Raw genomic sequence first — 19,272 nt, 5'->3', positions numbered from 1 at the left:
CATTTACAGTGATATGTAAAAGCAACACTGGGCAAACTAGGCTGACTTTGTAGCACATATCAAGGTGGTGGCAGCGCAAGTTATGTATGACTACTACTCAAGAACTGGGTATCTGGTAGATATTTCCTCTACTTTCTTTTGTCTTTTCCTTTTGTGCTGGAGAGTGAACCCAGCACATGCCCTACCACCTGATATTTTCTTGAAAAGGAACAAAGTTTTCCACTTAAAAGAAAACAGCTCGTGGTACTTGGCTGATGATAAAATATAAGCTTTCAAGTGAAAGTTCAAATTTTGGAAAACTTGTATCTAATACCATGAGCTTTGCATTTCCCTAATAATTAAGGCCTTTTTAAAAAACGAGACCTATAGTGATATCAACAAATGTGATATTTTTATAGCATATAATGTACCAAAATTCAAAGTCTACTTAACTCAGTGACCAATATATGTTATCATAAAATCCTGCATGAGTACAAACACCCATTCAATGTGTCACACCAATGGGTTTTAATAAAAGGATGAGAAGTTCACTGACATGGTTTTATTATCCTCATTGCAACTAATCTTTATGAAACCACCACTTGTCAAATTTTGGAGCAGGATATCAAAGAATGACCACAATTATTGTTTTTTAGAAAAAAAATGTTAAAATACTCTTCCCTTTTCCAACTACCCCATGTGAGTCCAGATTTTCTTCATAAGGCTCACATACTTCAACAAGCAGAGCATATCAAAACAGACGGAACACAAAAGTAGGTGTGGGAATCCAGCTGTCTTCCATTAGGACATGTTTTAAAAATGTTTACAAAAAGTACAAAACACTACCAACTTTTCTTATAATTTGTTTTGTTTTATGAAATAGTAATTTTTCCCTTAAAAGAACTCTGATGTTAATGTGAACTGGCCTTATACTTTTTAAATTAATGAATAAATGCATACTTAAAATTTTCTTGGTTTAAATTTCTAGTGTGGTAATGATTAGATAACTTATATATAAGCAAAAGCTTGTTGGAGCCCTCAAAAAGTTTTGAGAGTTTAAAGTAGTCTTGAGACTGAAAAGTTTGAGAACTGCTCCAACTAGAAAACAATCAGTCTCTTAATTCCTTGAATGAACCCACTGTGATCAACTGTCCTTAGACACCCATTTCAGAGGAATTCTCTGATTGACAACTTAATCCACTTGCAGAAACGCTAGTTGCTCTTCTGGCCTAATGTCAGTAAGTGCCAAATGTTAGGCAAACTTTCATACCAAAGAGAAGTAACTGAAGCTACCAAGTGCTCATCAGAAATGCCCATTGTCAAAGGCACCAATATCATCAAGAATATCAAGGATCCAAGTAACTGCAACATCCCAGTTGGCTGAGGAGGTGCTTATTTCATAAATTAACAAATGCCAAAGTAATATTTTTTCCAAAAACTTTCCCTCAATATTCCAAAATTCACACAGCTTTCTTAAGTTTCAGTTTAAATTTTTTCACAAAGAAATAGACAGAAGGTAAAGTGTAGTTATAATCAGTAAAAAGGAAAAGTTGCACTTTGAAATTTTAACTATATTTTCACTCCCAAACACCTTCTAGATTGTACTAAAACCACAGGTGATGGATGTATGATCACTGCTGTCTTCTCTGACATCTGAGCAAAAAGCAAGACAACCTGAACATTTTCTTTTTCATCGTCAAATCTTTCCCATCTCAACTACTCTACCTCTTATCTGAATTATTCTACCACTTACCAAATTAGCAATTCATATCACAGATTTGGCCCACTCATACCTCATTATTTCTCCTCTAGCCCCCTTATTCCAAATTCTTCACTACACCAACTACCACCTGTCTAAGATTTAAAGGGGGTGGAGGTGAGGAAACTACTATAATACAAACTATTATTCAGTAAGGGTTCCCCCTAAATAGATTTTAAATTATATTTCCAAAACACCTTCAAAGTTATTTTTAGCCTATGTATAAGTTTAACAATCACAAAGAATGCCAGGTACATCAGTAAAACGGGTATGTTCAAGTCATTTAAAAGTTTACTATTGATATACTTAATATTACCAAGATGTACACGTAAAAAATGCTAAATTTAATGTTGTGGGGTGTGTTTTTTTTTGTTTTTGTTTTTGTTTTTTAACCAAAAAGAAAAAAACACTGAAATATACCTTTTAAATAGATGAATTGTATGACATGCAATATATCTCAAAAAAGCTATTTTTTTAAAAAATACTAAAATATTGAGTGGTGGTTACATGCATGCTTATAGTTATGAAAGTACAGTGAATTATACACTTAAGATCTGTGCATTATCTTTTGTGTAAATTTTATGTCAATTTAAAAATATAACACAAAGTGAGCAACCTTAATATTTTAGAAAAAAAAAATTTAAGACAGAGGTTTGTTCCCAATTAGACAAAAATTTAAAAAGGCTATTATTGAGATATAATAGGTAATGACTACATTTTTTTAGAATAAGAGGGAAATTTTACAGAAATAAGCAGATCATTTAGTAGGTCTTTTAAAATTATGTTAATATAAATAATTAAGATACTTTTTACAAAGATTTTAAATCTAACATATATACATTCTATCACATGCTTGAATTTCATCCAGAGGTCAATACTATCATCTAGCTACTACAAATGTTTTAATACTGGATTCAAAACCAAAACAGAACATTTCTAATCATCCAACATTCCAAAAAGTGAAAATGGATAATTTATAATTAATATTAATTGTAAAAAAGTTCAATTCGGCTCTCTTATAAAATAGGTCTGAATATCAAAGTAGATTTTTCCAAAGAAGAGAGATTTTTTTAAATCAGCATGTAGCTCTAGAAAATCTCATGACAGGAAGGGAAAAAAAAAAAGAAAGAAAGAAAGAAATCACATGATTCACATGATAAGAAATGAAACCGTGGAAGATGAAAGAATCTTTGCTTTTGCAACTAAAAGCTAAATTTTAGCCAGGTATATTTAAAACATGCAATAGAACAGAGCTACCCATGTTCAGAATGAGAGGCAGCACAAAGTGGCAGTGATCTTTTTGACAAATAAATTGCTTGAAATATTGCATGACTTGCTACACAACACCCTTATTACTTTCCATTTCCAAGTGCAACCAAAAGATAGGTCCAATTATGACATCAATACAAGCTTTCTTTCAAAAGGGAATGAAAGAACAGTAAATCCCAGTGGACACCGGAGTTCTGTAGCAGAGATGATGTAATCTATAAAAATAGACATCCTCCAACAGAAGCTGAAACTTGGGTAAACAGCACACTGCATACTATTCTCAACTGCCTTGCATGAATTTGCAATGCATGCTGTTAATAGCGTAAGAGAAATCATTTTATGTTTTAAATTATTTCCTGATTTACATTTCAATGACTAGCCACGCTCCATCGTGTAATTTCCCAATCCATATAAATTAAATCAACATAAATACCTGATTATAACTGCAAGAGAGAGAAACAGTCCTCCCAAAGCAGGGAGGTTGAGACCACTGCAGCAGCTGTAACATGCTGCATTTTGCCAGAAATTGCAGCACATATGGCACAGTACTGTTACGTCCACCTATTGTTCAGAGACCCTTCCATAGGGAGTTTTCTGCAGGATTTTAAAATGTAACATGATCCAGGTGGAGAGAATCTAGTAAACCTGCTGATAATGAGCATGAAAAGCAAAGGATAATTCTGCTGTCTCTAAGATACTCTAACGCAAATATAAAACATCAGGCATATGTACAATAAATAGCATCTGGCAAAACTTGTGGGGTTTTTTAAAAAACATATCACTCTAACACTCTCTCAAAACCCCATTTTATTCCATTCTTTATTGCCTAATTAAGTTTTTACACTTCTATGGGGCTTTCCTAGATAAAGAATAATCTGCTTCTAACTCATCTACCTCAAACTACCACTCAAGTATTCGTATTGGTATATGGTAAAATCATTAAACATTACTGAAACAGAAAGAACCTCTCACAGAATAATCACCAGAAATTAATGATTTAGAGCTTTTTAACAGTTTTATTTTTGAAAAATAGCTATTTCCACTTTCTTTCCCTGAATACCACTTAAATCCCTCTAACTCTGAATTCTTATTCCAACGGCTATGTTCTAGTCACCATTTCCATTCCTATTACTTAAGCAGGTCTTCGGTACCATCTTGTCACCTGTCTAGATCTATTCCATCTTGAAACCAAGTAAGTTTGCCAAAATATGAATCTCAGCATGCCATACCTATGATTTAGGCACTCTGGCATTCTTATAGTCCTTGTGAAAATGTTCGACTTTCTAAGGGCTGCCAAAAACCATTTTATCATTCAACAACTATATCTTTGAACAAATGGGGTTCTTTCCGTGCAAAATAAATTTTCCTTCAGCTAAGACATTATGATCATTCAGGCAGTCAGGCATGGTGCATACACCTGTAAACCCAACAGCTTGGGAGGTAGGAAGATTGCAAGTTCAAAGTCAGCCTCAGCAACTTAGTGAGGCCCTAAGCAACTCAGTGAGACCTGTCTGTAAATAAAAAATAAACAGGGCTCAGTATTAGGCACCCTGGAGTCCAATCCCCGGTACAAAAGAAAAAGTCATTCAGGAAGTCATTACTGATTTCTCAAGGTGTCCTGTATAGGTACCTCCCTATATTTAAATGTTCTTTCCTATAATTTTATTTATCTGGAGTCCATGTTGAGATTATAAGGTCAACGAGGGCAGGAGTCTGTTGTATTATAAACTTTATCACTAAGGTCTGGCACAGACCTGAAAAATGGTGGGCAATAAATATTTGTTAAATGAATAAAAATATATAAATTAAAAATATTGAGTTTTCCCTACATGATATAAGAAATGACATAAATTTTCTAAAAATTCATCCTATTAAATTAACAGAGAGACACTAATGATACCATTAAAGACAAATACTTTAGGTTCGATTAAGGAAGCAAATGCTTGATGAATTTAAATTTCAGAAGAATGAAAATACTAGAATCACTAAGACATTTCCCATATTTGAATAATTTCTTACATGCATAAAAACATACTGTTAAATATTTCATGAATAAATTATAGACAGGTGAGAAATGAACTGAAGGTAATATATGAAATATTCTTGGAAATTTACTAGATATACAAATCATGGATATATTACTCAAAACATGATCATCTTTTTGTTGTTAAGTAGAAAATAATTGAACTAAGGAGACTTCAAAAAAGTTCAATAATGGGGCTGGAGTTGTATTCAGTGATAGAATGCTTCCCTAGCATGTGTAAGGCAAGGCTGAGTTCAATCCCTAGCACCACAAAAAATCAAAATTAAAAAATATATATATAGCCAACTAAATAACAAATGACAAAGCAAAGCCATGAAGTAAGTAAAAATACTGCCTATTTCTAATTTAAGAACAAATGCTCAAGTCAGTCTAATATCAAATAAATATGTATAATCACAAAACTAAATGCTCTAGTTTTTTTCATTTATCTTATAACTAAGCAATTTTTGAAAGTAACCAAACCTACCAAAAAAATCCTTAACTGAAGAAATCAGCTTAAATCAAATCTATCTAGAAAATATATGTTTAAGGAAACAGATATGTTTACCTTGGTTTAAACATACACAATAAATATATGTACTGAAACACCACATGGTACTACATAAATACATAGAATTTTTTGTTTTTATGTACCATTTTAAAATATAGAAAAGCTAAAAGAAAAAAATTACTTGAGAGATATATAAGATAATCCTAGGAATGGTTATTTTTATGTAGTCATTATAAGAAACAGGACTTGTATTACTATGAAGAATAACTTTATAAAACTGAGACTGATTTTCAAAAGCCTCATATGTGAATTGTTCTTATTACATTGATACCACATTTTATAGTATTACTATTGACTATAATAAAAATATTATAATACTATATTATATTGTATTCATTTTACCTTATATTAATTTTATATAATAGTTTCTATTACTTTTATATACCCAACCAAGAACTTTTACCATACCTACTGAAAAATTCAATACATATTTATTAAACAGTTCTCTGAAGTATTTTTCCTACTTTAGAAAAGGATTCTAATAAGCAGTGGGGAAAGATATCTTTTTACTGGACTACTTACACTCAAAAGAGATTTTATGAGTATGTTCTCTCTTATACTGTCTTTGAATCCTCCTAATTCAAGTTTGTATACAGTAGAGCATATTTGGGGAGGGGGGCAAGAAGGAAGTCAGTAAAGAGTTGATCAGGTGGAGAGCACTTAGCCTTGCAACCAGAAACCAGACCAGGAAGTCTGGAAATTTTTGAGATGTCAGTTGGAACCCATAACGTCCACAGTCTGAACACATTTTCTTCAATCTTTAGTCTAACATCATTCCGTACAATATTTGTTCTTTCCAAACCAAGATGGGGAAAGAGTTGATTTTTTCATTAATATAAAAGGAAGAATATTGGTGCCTGCCTGTAATCCCAGAGACAAAAGGAGCCTGAAGCAGGAGGATCTCAAGTCCAAAGCCGGCCACAGCAAAAGTGAGGCACTAAGCAACTCAACAAAACCTTGTCTCTAAATAAAATACCAAATAGGGCTGGTGATGTGGCCCAGTGGCTATGCCCCTGAGTTCAATCACCGGTACTCCCCCACCACCAATAAAAGACAACAGAAGTGGTGTTTACCAGCTTCCCACATCACTCCAGTGAGGTAAACGTTAAAAGGGTCTTTCCTCCCTTTTGGTTCTAATACCTCCCCTCCCCATTTTTATTAGGGAACTCAAATTTCCCTACACACACAAACTTCTAAATTACCCATGAGTGCACAGAGGGCCTGAAATTATGGGTAAAATAAACAAAACTTTTTCCCTTACTCTATTCTGAATGTGAACAGAAGATAAACCATTGCCTGTCCAAATTTCAAGTCAGCCCACTGATCCCAAATCTTCAGCCCCTGCCAGGAACCTTATCTATTACCTGTCTCTGTAATCTACTCAATCTTAAGACTGAAAATCCATGATACATCCTATTTTTTTTTTTTGCCATCCTAAATATAGTCATTGCCTCCAGTCATCAAAATGTAAGAAATGCTAACGAAAGTCATCTCTAATCTTCCCATCTCACTGCATTTAAAAATGCTCATTCTCTCTGCAAACCTCACATACTCGCCTTGAAAAAAGTCCTGAAAACATTCTATAAGAACTACACCAGTATTCATGTTTCTGAAGAAAATCATTATGATCTTCTTGCAACTATTGCTACACATCTAATTTTTTTAAAAGTACATAAAGTATATATCATAGTGCATATTTTAAATTCAAGTTTGAAATCAGAATTAGACTAATTTTTCATGCCAAAACAGAGGAGGATCAATTATAGAATTAATTACCTTTTAAAATATTAATTTATATATTTTACTCTTTCCCAGTAAAAGTTTAAAACACTGATGCAATTAAAAATTATATAATTTAGAAATTATACAATTACCAGATTTAAAAACTGTGTCAAAAATTTTAGATTTACCACATCACTTAAAAATTAGCAGTGCTTCTAAAAAACCATTTAGCAGCCATGCCACCAGTAGAATGTTAACATGTAATCTCTGCAGAACATAAAAATGTTGCCTCATTTTAAGTTGAAAAATCATATAACTACTTCATGCTTTTAAGCAAGGTTACCATATTAGTAGTCAAACATACTACATTAATGATAGTTTTCCTCATTGTAAACTAAATTATTCATGATCTTTTCTCTGTACACTACACTAAAACACAACCAGAAAAATGTTTCTTGTTACTTAACCAACTGCTTTCCAGAGATAGATCAGTTTTTCTTCCGTAACTCCAAATTCCCTGATAACCTCAAATCTGATCCACAATTTCAAAAGGCTAACACTGAAAAGAATAGATTAGTTATGTATTGGCATGAAAGAAATGAGCAAGATTATTATTACAGGCTTCTTGATTGTAATGTGGAATGAAAAGCATGACATCAGGTTAAAAGCAAAGTACAAGTAAGAAAATACGGGAAGTCTGAAACACTTGTTTCCTTTCTGACAAAGAATTTTTTCTGTGTGAACGGGATTTTGTGATGTGAACTCCCAAAATACTCTCATATTGGGATTCTTGAAGTTTAAAGTTTTCATCTACAGTATTTAAAATGCAATTGCTAATAAATTTTCCATAAGTTTTCACAGAAAAAGTCCCAAATTCCATTATGTCTCTGTGTCTTTTTCTCTTTTCTTTACTTGCAAAGAAAGTTAGTAAAGAACAGTGCTCCATTCATTCTTAAAAATAAATAGGCTGCACTTGTATTCTTTCTTCAAAGAAAGTAGACAATCCATCAATACAACTAAAGCAACCTATGCAACCACCTAAACCACTGATCATTTCAAAGTTTCAAGAGATTTTACTGAATCAGGGCAAAAGACTAAAGGACATACCAAGCAAAGACATCAATATTATAAACTCATTAGTTACAATGCAAATTCACAAATAAGGTTAGTGTTAGAAGATCACACACAAATTACAATACCTGAGATTTAGTGCATTCCTTTGAGCCAAAATGAAATGAGTGCCATAAAGGAGGAAAGGAAAAGATGAACATTATCAGACATGCTATATTACATCTGCCAAAATGAAGATAATGTTAAAATCAGGTTAAGAATGACCTATAGAATTGGCTATGTGTATAATGCTCCCTATGATCTTTAGCCATGCACTTGAAATGCACTTGCAATCACTTCATATCACCTGTGAAGTACACTCATGCAATTCTTTTAAAAGAGCTTTCCACCCTCAGTCTCACCCTATTAACCATTTACTTTCAAAGAAATATTTGTTGAGAATAAGAAAATTGGACCAATAAAGAATAATACTCTGAATTCTTTTACCATGGGATATCAAATATGCAAAACAAAATTTTGCTGTTTTCTGTATTAAAATTAGGTATTTAGGTTAAATAATATACAAATAAAATTAAAACTTAATTTGCACCCCTAAAAGATGATCCAATGCTATGTTGTTCCCAATCTTAACTCCTTTAGTAAAATTAATACCAACATATCACATATTAGTAAACTACCTTATGATCAATTAGTAATCAAATTAAATTTTTCATCCTAGTATTCAGTTATCCCCTAAAAGTACCTGTTGACCAGGTAATAAACCGCTAAAAACCAATTAAAAGATGTTGCAGCAATACAAAAAACTATATAGTTTTTAATATAGAGCAAGAAAGAGGAGTCATGTAGGGAAAGTAAATGAAGCATTCCTTCCACAATAGGAGAAAAGATGGGGTGGAAGAGAGAAACAGTTATAAAATAACACTCTCAACTTAAGTGTGACAAATATGACCATAAAATTAAACCTTAACACTGAATTTTAAGTAATCCACACTCCCTGTGACACTCTCAGTTTAGAAACTAATAGGAAAAACAATTCTAAAACTGGAAGAATATTAACAATACAGTAGTAGGGTAAAATATTATGATCTATATTGTACTATTAATGTGCACGGCTATTTTTAATAAATACTTCCTCCTTTCACGATGCTAAATCAACACTAAAAATATTACCTTCTTTTATTAACAATGGCAACAAAAATCCTTTCATAGTTTTTTTTCTTTTTTCTTTTTCATATCAAAGTCCTTCCAATAGATCAACAAAGCTGTCTTTGTGATGCTCAAAAAAGCAGCCCTTTCCAAATGAGCTCAATGAAATGATTCAACTATGAAATTCATGCTAAATTAAAATTGTGCATGGGCAGCAGGAGGAGTAGGCAAGTTGCTGGTGGTCAAAATCACAATATTAAATAGTATTTCTCTAAGAAATAGAATATATGAAGTGTAGGTGTAAAACACACTACTTATGTTAGTTAACATTACTAAAAATTGAAAAAGTTTATCTATATACATTATTTCACACATTTTGTATTTGTACTTATTTGTAGAAAAGAAAAACTGAAAACTATAAAGTAGTCATCATTTACCTTTTTATTTTTTTAATTTATTTACTTTTAAATTAATTTCATGTATAATGACCACTTGTTTGGTAGTACTACATGCACAGAAGAACTATCGTACCTTATTTTGACATATCCAAGAATTCAGGCTATTTTGTTTTTAAAACACTAAAGATAACAAAAATAAGGCTCTAAACTGACTTTATGCAGATCTTGTACGAAGCACTTGTTATCTATGTCTTGGTTCCCTCAAATATTAAAAACAATTTATTTATCAAGTTTTATTAAATAAATGACAGTCAAATGGGTTATAGTATTTAAGAAGATCTTTGAACCTATTCAAAATGTTTCAGAGCATCTTCACATTAAGATTTTAAAAATCATTTCAAATTATTCTTATCGATTTTAATCCACTTCATTAAAAAGAATCTCAGACAATATTCTCACAATAGTGTGAAAAGCTCTTATCTACTTTTTAAATAAAATAAAAAACAGTAGGATAATAGTCATGGGAGAGGGACATGCACAGGAGAAAGCTAAAATTTTGGATTAAGGTAAGACAACTTAAAATATACCAATTATAATTGTACATGTGTATCACAAAACCAATCTTCAGAGAACATTTTAAGAAATAAGAGCTACACAGTGTCTTTTGACATCTTATTTCAACACTTTTCTTAAATTTATTCATATCATGTGTTTCCAGCAAAATTTACATTTTGGATGGTAACTGTATTATATAAAAGAATTATCCATCAAAAACAGAAAATTTAAAGGTCTTTTAACAAAACTCCCAACCAAAAACCCTAAAGATAAATAAAAATATTACACTTGTATAACTTACCGTATGGTAGCCTCTAGGCAAAGGTGGTTTGCCCACAGGGTAAGGATCCACAGTGTCAATAATTGTTTGTCTTTCACCTTTCTGGTTGATTTTTCTAAATCTTCTTCGAGACTGTCTATGGGAGGCTTGACGCTGAAAATATTCTTCATTTTCATCCATATAGTCCACCTGAAATAAAACCCCCAAGATACTTCACATCTCCAAACATGACACTCCGTATTAGTATTAGAGGCAAAAAAATAAATAAATAAAACTTACAGAAAGTCTACATTCATTCATTTTGCAAAGGCATTTGTAGACAAGCTATCTAGACAAACTTTCAGTATATTTGAACTTCTCTGAAACTAATCAGTTTTGAGTAACTTTGCTTTTATGAGGAAGCATTTTTCAATTCCAGTTAAGACAATATGGGTAACTCTTGAATTTCCTGTAGTTTCAAAGGGAAGGATATTTTCAGTAATCTTTGTACTGATTTATTAGTAAAAGATCTCACCGGATACATTACCACACATTATGAAAGCAACTATTTGCATTGTCTTCACAAAGCACACAAAAAAGTCTGATGTATTTGAGTAAATCTGTAAAAACCCCCAAATCCCAAGTGACTCAACCTGGGATGCTAGTAGATTGAGGGTTTCTATTCCTACTTTCATTGTATGGCTTCACTTTCTTTTGTTATAAATAGTGTTGCTTAAAAAAACAATTCCTCATTTTAAACATTTTAGCAACTTGATGAAAAGATTTAACAGTGAACAAAAGTTACATTAGGTCATTCCTCATAATAGCCATATACTGAAAATGTGATTGCTCACATAAAGGCAGGTTTAGAATCCAAGACTGTCCCTGTACTGACAAACTCAGTAGTTTGTATAATATTAGCAAGTATTAAATACTCAAGGAATTTCAAAGACCAAAACTCCTTCAGAAAAATTCCAAAATAGCATTCATGGAGGACAAAGTCTCAAAGAAATATCTAGACTGCTTTATAAGAACCACTGTTAGAATGTCCTATTTATCTGCCCACATTTTCCCCAAACCTAAATCTTTACTCACCATTCTACTTTCTCACTTAAGAGTAAATTTCATGAAATTTTACCCAAAGTTTTCACTAGCTTTAGCAAGGAATTTCTTATTTCTGATGGAATTTCTTTACTACAGTATAGAGGGAACCTCAGATCTCTAAATCTCTAAAGTAGGCCAGGAGTTGTCTACCAAATGCTTTATCAAATATGAATTTAAAAGCTTCCATCATCATCTTTATTAAGCCATCACTTATTTTATAAAGTTTTCCTTCACAGATAAGATTATGGATGGGACAGTGAGAATATCAACAACAGAAACTGAATGTTGGGGCTGGGAGGCTCCCTCCTTTATTGTCTCATTTTTTAAAAATATTTTTTAGCTGTCAAGGGATCGTCTAATTAATTCATTAATTTGTTTACTTATTTATTTATTTATTTATTTACATGTGGTGCTGAGGATCAAACCCAGGGCCTCACACATGCCAGGCAAGTTCTCTACCACTGAGCCACAACTCCAGCCCCTCTCATCTCATTTTTGAAACTGAGTTTTTAAAAAAGTGTATATTGCCCTATCTTAAACCATTTTTTATATAGTAAGGAAGAAGTAGGACAGGCTTTTTTAAACTTTACTGAAAATAATTATATTGCTAGTATCTAGCTTAACATTATGTATAATCATATTAATATATTTTTTAAATTCCACAATTAAGAGATAAAGATGTCAACAGTGTTTAATCAGCACAGTAGTCCCTAGCTGTCTTTCAATTACATAAAGAATTCAAGTGATTTCCTTATGTTAAATTGTTCCTTGAATACATATCATTGTGATTCATTTAAAGTAACTCATTCATTGCAATCAATGTTCGGAGAACTAAATAATACAAGTCAAAGACTCTCCCCAAATTTCAGTTATGTGACATTATCAAAGATTGATCTATAAAGTTCAAAGTTTTCTTATATTTAATTGAATCATAATTATAATATTATGATTATGAACTCAAATTCATAACAGAAGTTATAAAGTGTATCTAAGGATATTAAAATACAATACAAACTTTTACTAGTTTATGAAAGCACCTTTACTTCATAAAATTTTTTAGGGAAAAAAAATAGTCCTCACAGAAATAATCTTACCACAATCATTTCAGAAGGCTCTAAAACAATGCATTCACAGCCACGCCTAAAGCTTCCTGCAGAACGCTTGCCAAAACTAGAAAGGGGGAAAAAAAAAAAATTAGTTAAGGAAAACCTCAGAGATATAAGAAATACGAGTTGTGAATTTAAGTGAACTGTCCAAATAAATAAAAGTTGAAATGTTTTTCAAATTACAAAAACTACACACTGAAGAAAGAGAACTATCTTATTATTAACACAAAAAGACAAGGAAGTGCTCGAATTCTTAAGTTCTGTTCATGTACTTCTCTGGAAAATTCCAAGGTAATGCTTTCAAATTAATAATGTAAGTAAAGAAGAACTGGTATGAATGTGTTTTGTGTTAGGTTGCTTCAAATCATTCTCAGTTGGGTGAAGTTTTAGAAAATTCCCATAGGGATGGGAAATGCCTCAAAGACAAATTATTAAAATGCCCAGAAAAACATATAGAACCCAAGTCATTCTCTTCCATTAACTTGCTCGAGTTAAACATTTCTTTCATCCAAAAAGTGTATTTTTCTAAAATTTTCAAATCAACTTTTTCTTAACTTTTCAAGGATAAAATATTCAAGACTGCTTTTTGTTAACTATAGAATGACTTAAGTGAATGTGCACAGTTAAAACATTCATGCTAGTGAACTCAGACACAGCACCTCTGCCTGCCTTAACACTGAAGATTTGAAGATTTATTCTTTCTGACATAAGCATATGCAAACTAGAATCAAGAACAGAAATCTGGTGCAGCTAAGTAATCCTGACTTCCTTGCTCCATTAATGAACCACCTACCCTCATTCATTCCATACTTAAAAAAATTATTCTTGCCCTCCAGGAAAAAAAAGATGACAGGTTTTTGTTTTGTTTTGTTTTAACATCAGTGAAAATAATGGTGTTGTTAATATCTGGTTTAACATTATGCTTTTAGTAACCATTTTTAATGAACTTATCTTTAAAGAAACAAATGAGAAAAAGTTGTTCCAAAGAACTATTTTATTAAGCAATTTTTCTAATTAGGCATTGTGAGTGGCTCCTATGGAAATTCTTGTTTATTTTATAACCCTTTTATATCATGGAGGTGCACAATATTTTATGTATTAAGAGCCAGATTATAATGGAAAAAGTCATAAGAGGAAAAAAAACAGAAAAGCCAACATTTTCAACTCATCACTTATGATCTAGCAAACCACCCTGATGACTTTGTATACATTTTATTCACTTATAAAATTATCAGACAAGGTGATCAATTAATTCCTTTCCTACTCAAAAATCACTTCTATGAAAATCAAAGCCAGAAGAGTAACACATTTGAAAAATCCTTTCAAAAAATATTCATATATACATTCACACATTTATACTCACACAAACATACACATTAAAGTGGAAAAACCCTGCCAAGAAAAATATAATAAACCTACTTTCTTGGTCACATTGCTTCTTGTGCAACTAAAATGATCTGAAATTTTTTAAAAATTAGTTTATAATTAAATGTAACTAAAATTCCACTAATTCTTCAATACACAGAAAAACCTGTTTCTGGATTCTAAGTCTACCTAGCTGCAATTTAGTTTATTACAATATGGCTTATAATTTAATGACACACTACAAATTTTAAAATAATCTCAAAGTGTTAGTGAAATATGCAACAGGTTTCATGCTCTCATGCATTTAATCCTGTTAAATGACTAAGTAAAAAAAAATAATTTTAAAGTTTATTACCAAATAAAATTATATTAAAAGCTAAATATGCATGACCAGGACTGATATGACTCAGTGGAACGGCACATGCTCAATAGTAGAACACAGCAAGTGTGAGGTGCCGGGTTTATCTCCAGCACCAAAAAAATAAGTAAGTAAATAAATACAAAAATGCATGACTGTGAGATAGTACACTCTGTCATATTTTTATTATAGACCTATACAATTTTATAAACACAATGATTGAATGATCATTTTTTAAATCTAATGTAGTAAAAAAGTCAAATGTTTATAATGCATATAATGATCCTAAAACACTTGATAAAGAAAAGCATGCTAGAAAGGAGTTGTTTACAAATTTTCATAACAAAAGGTGATAATTATTCACATAAGTAAACTATATGGCAGTCCTTTATTTTATGCCTAAGTATTGTACCAACTACCTACTTTAGAAATGAGGCTGTAAATTCTCTTAACAATTGGCCATTAGCTCAAAGAACTTTATGACTAGGAAGTCATGCTTCGGGTTGCATTAACACTATTACTTACATTCTCTAAAATGTGCTATAAAAAAATATTCCAATGGGATCTGTTGGGCAGTGAGCTGCAGTAGAACCTGACAAACTCTTTGAAGCTATGAAAGACTCAAGGTCTACAAAAATGTGAACAAGAGAAATTGTAGACTCCATCAGATGAATTTTTGAATATGCTAAATGGAAAAGGCAGTGTGCTCAGGATAGCCCTAGCAAGACCAAAATCTGTTTCTTCAAACACAGCCAGGAACCCAGAAGGAAGCTGCAGCCTCGAAAGAGTCAAGGTGTAGGTCATAAATGCACAGCCATCCCTGAACCAAAGACAGGGTCTTTGAGCTCCCTTCCAGAGTCATTAGTGTTAGGTTATAAACCAGGAGTCAGAAAGTGGAAAGGGATTGTGACTAAGAAAGGAAATTCACAGAATCCAAAGAATACTTTTACTTCTACTGATTCTCTGAAACAATAAGTACATAAACAAAAGTAACTAAACATAATTATTTGCTAAGTTCTAAAAAATCTTTGACCAAGTTCCATACAAATAAACCAAAACACCTATTCCTGGAAAATAAACAGAGTCTCTGAAGGCATTATCACAGTAAGTTGCTTACATAATAAAATGATAAAGACAAGCCTCAATATGACAGACACAAAAAGAAGGAATCAAAACCCAAAACTATTATACATAGCCTTGTAGAAAACTATTTAAGATTATGATAGGGTATTGCCCTAGAAGAGTTCCCAAAGGGAAAAACAAAAGAATCAAGGGAATTCATGGGGACTTCTGGAAGACCAGAGACAACAAAATTAAAATAACATTTCACCCATTTTATTAATAGCAAATGAAAGTTGGTATCACTTAAATTTGTAAACTGATGATTTAATAAAAATTAGAAATTATACAATTAAGGAAGATCTTATTAGATTCAAAGTACAGGTATAAATGTTATTTTTTTGCTTTTGTTTAAAAAAAATAATCAGAAATTTGGTAAGGATTATTCCAAAGCATGTGGCTATATTCTGCTCTAAATGGGATCATTTTCTGTTCCTTGGTGCCACTGTCAGAAATAGACAATCCTATCAAATGCAGCATTCTTTTTTGTTATTAAACCTTATAATAAACTACATAAAGTGATCTACATCAATACAATTACTATCAAAATTCCTACACTTGCTCCCCGCCGCCCGGAAATGAAAAAGCTGGGTCCTCAAGTATTCCATGGGGCCCTAATAAGCCAAAACAATCTTGAAAAAGAACAAAGTCAAAGGACTCACTTCTAGATTTCAAAACTTACTACAAAGCTACAGCAATCAAAGCAATGTGGTACTGACATAAGGGCAGACAGTTAGGCCAAAGGAATAGAATTGAAGTCCAGAAATAAACCCATGTATCTACAGCCAACTGATTTCTGACAAGGGTGCCAAGTCTGTCCAATGAAGGAGAACAGTCTTATCAACAGATGGTGCTGAGATGCCTGGATTTCTGTAAGAGAAAGGAAGAAGCTGAACTCCTCCCTCATACCATACACAAAAATTAACTCAAAGGGATCAATGGCCTAAATATAAGTGCCAAAACCATAAAACTCAAAAGACATACTGATAAATCTTCATGTCCTTGGGTTTGATGATGAATTCTTATATATACAGCAAAAGCATGAACAACAAAAGAAAAAATGGAAAAATTGGATTTCATCAAAAGGAAAAACCTGTGTGCATCAAAGGGCATTATCAAGAAACTGACAACTACAGAACACAAGAAAAAATTGCAAATGATATATCTGATGAGGACTTAATCTCCAGAATACTTAATTATTCCTAAACAGAACAACAAAAAGACAACCCCAACTTAAAACTGGTAAAGGAGACTGGGAGTGTAGTTCAACAGAACACTTGCCTGGTCTCCAGCAACGCGCGCGCGCGCGCACACACACACGGAAAAGGATTTAAACAGACACTTCGCCAAAGAAGATACAAAAATGGCTAAGCATATGCAAAGCTGCTCAACATCCTTAGTTACTAGGATAATACAAGTCAAAACCAAAAACAACCCCATCTCACACATGAAACTAAGAATGAGAAACTAGGATGGTTATAATTCAGAAAGAAAGAATGAAGGTCGGGGGAAAGAGAGAGTAGGTAGGGAACTCTGAACTTGCACTTTGCTGATGGGCATGTAAAATAGTGCACAGCCACCTTGGAAAACAGTCTGGCATTTCCCCAGAAAGCTAAACATAGAATTGTCATATGATCCAGCAATTCTTCTCCCAGGTAAATATCCAAAAGAACTGAAAATAGGGACTGAAACACCAGTGTAGACTGCAACATTATTCACAAAAGTCGCAGTACATGGAAACAATCCAAGCATCTAACGGATGAATGCATAAAACAAGTGTGAAATATACACACACAATTAATTATTATTCAGCCTTAAAAAGGAATGAAAAACTGACAAATGTAAGAACATGGACGAACCTCGAAAACATTACACTAAGGGCAACCAGCCAATCACAAAAGTACAAACACCATGTGATGCCACTTATATAAAATATCTAGAAAAGGCAAATTAGTAGAGAAAGGAAGCAGATGAGAGGTTACCAAAGGTTACTGGAAAGGGAGAAAAGCTTGATGGTTACAGCTTCTGTTTGGAGTTATAAAAAAAAGTTTTGGAAGCAGGTATTGCTGCTGGGTTCACGCAGTGTGAATGTAATTGATGCCACTGAACCACATGAAATGTACATGTAATTGTACATTTTTAAGGGTTAAAGTAATATATGTTGCATATATTTGCCACAATAAAAATAAATAAATCTTAACAGAGAAACTGTCCAGAATATATTTGTTTGTTTCAGTGGCTTTGGATTTCTTAGCAAAAAATCTGGGACTTGAGTATGAAAAAGTAGGACCAAAAAGTTTGTACTATGAACAAATAACAAACCTTAAGGACTAAAGAAGAGTTAAGCTTGAGTAAACTATACCCTGATAAACCCTGAAACAATCTCATTTCTATGGTCATTTAGCAATGAAGTGACACAGCTTATGAGGGAAAGAAGTAGTAAGAGATTAAAAAAAAAAAAAATGACAAGTATTTTAAATGAGTGTTCTGAAAAGTCAAGTATACCTACATTTTTCTGTCACCCAGAATTTACCTCATTTTTTCATTTGTGGCCATATAATAAGGGTGTGTGTGTGTGTGTGCGCGCATGCACTCTCTCTCTCTTTCCTTCTCTCTCTCTCTCGTTTTATTTCTTACATACCTATTATTTTGCTATCGGTTCCTCTTCCAAATGTTCATTGGATATATAATATTATAATACAGAATCAATACTACCAACACAAACCCTACAATCAATACTTTACAAAATAAAAAAACTTTAGCCCCTATTTTCGAGTGAGTAGTTCACATTAACAAGATGAGTGCACAAACAGCTCTAATTCAATGACAAGTTGAGAACTGAATTTCACTAAGAGGTGGACTCTCAATGGCTAGGCTCACTTATTTAGTTAGTTGAATGAAAAAGACAAATCAGCATTTGTAATTCAGAAAGCAATTCAAATTCAGCAAAATCACACAACAACCATTGAGGGCTTTTTAGGGTTACGCTGTAACAGTCAAAGATTTGAATGTCCAATCTGTACAGACAACGCCTCTTCAGGCAGCTACAACAGAACTTCAACTAGTTAGTAGGACATCTGCTTCTTTGAAATGGCACTCATAATACCACATACCAAGATAAACAAAGTTATCTTAAAATTTTAGATTCCTTAATATTTAAAGATATGCAGTTTATTTAACTCCAAATTAAAAAGTCATATCAGTCTTCTAGTAGTTTCACAGTCTGTATGCATACATACATGTACATAAGACACAGATATTAATAGATACATATGTTTCAAAAGCAAAAAAAAAAAAAAGATGAAGGCAATAGTTATCAATGAGAGTTGGCCTGAATATTGAAAAGTCATTAGCCATAAAGTCAGAAGAGGATTGACAGGGAGGAAAAATATATGTTATGCTTTTAAGACTGCCTATAAGTCTTCTGGTTCTACACAATATGAAAATCTAACTTCTTTGGTCTTAACC

The 19,272-nt window shown here is 32.4% G+C and overlaps 1 protein-coding gene across 1 annotated transcript in view; it reads right to left on the bottom strand.

Annotated features, from left to right (window-relative positions):
• RAPGEF2 (Rap guanine nucleotide exchange factor 2) overlaps positions 1–19,272 on the bottom strand; it is a 265,166-nt gene that overhangs the window by 95,267 nt on the left and 150,627 nt on the right. Inside the window, 3 exon segments of the mRNA XM_079154511.1 lie at positions 8,523–8,540; positions 10,795–10,962; positions 12,951–13,026. Of these exon segments, the coding sequence (XP_079010637.1) occupies positions 8,523–8,540; positions 10,795–10,962; positions 12,951–13,026 (262 nt within the window).

The sequence above is a fragment of the Sciurus vulgaris genome (assembly GCF_902686455.1).
Source record: "Sciurus vulgaris genome assembly, chromosome: 9".
NCBI classification, from domain to species: Eukaryota; Metazoa; Chordata; class Mammalia; order Rodentia; family Sciuridae; genus Sciurus; species Sciurus vulgaris.
Note: the sequence above shows the minus strand (reverse complement) of the source record. Positions and strands in the feature narration are given on the sequence as shown.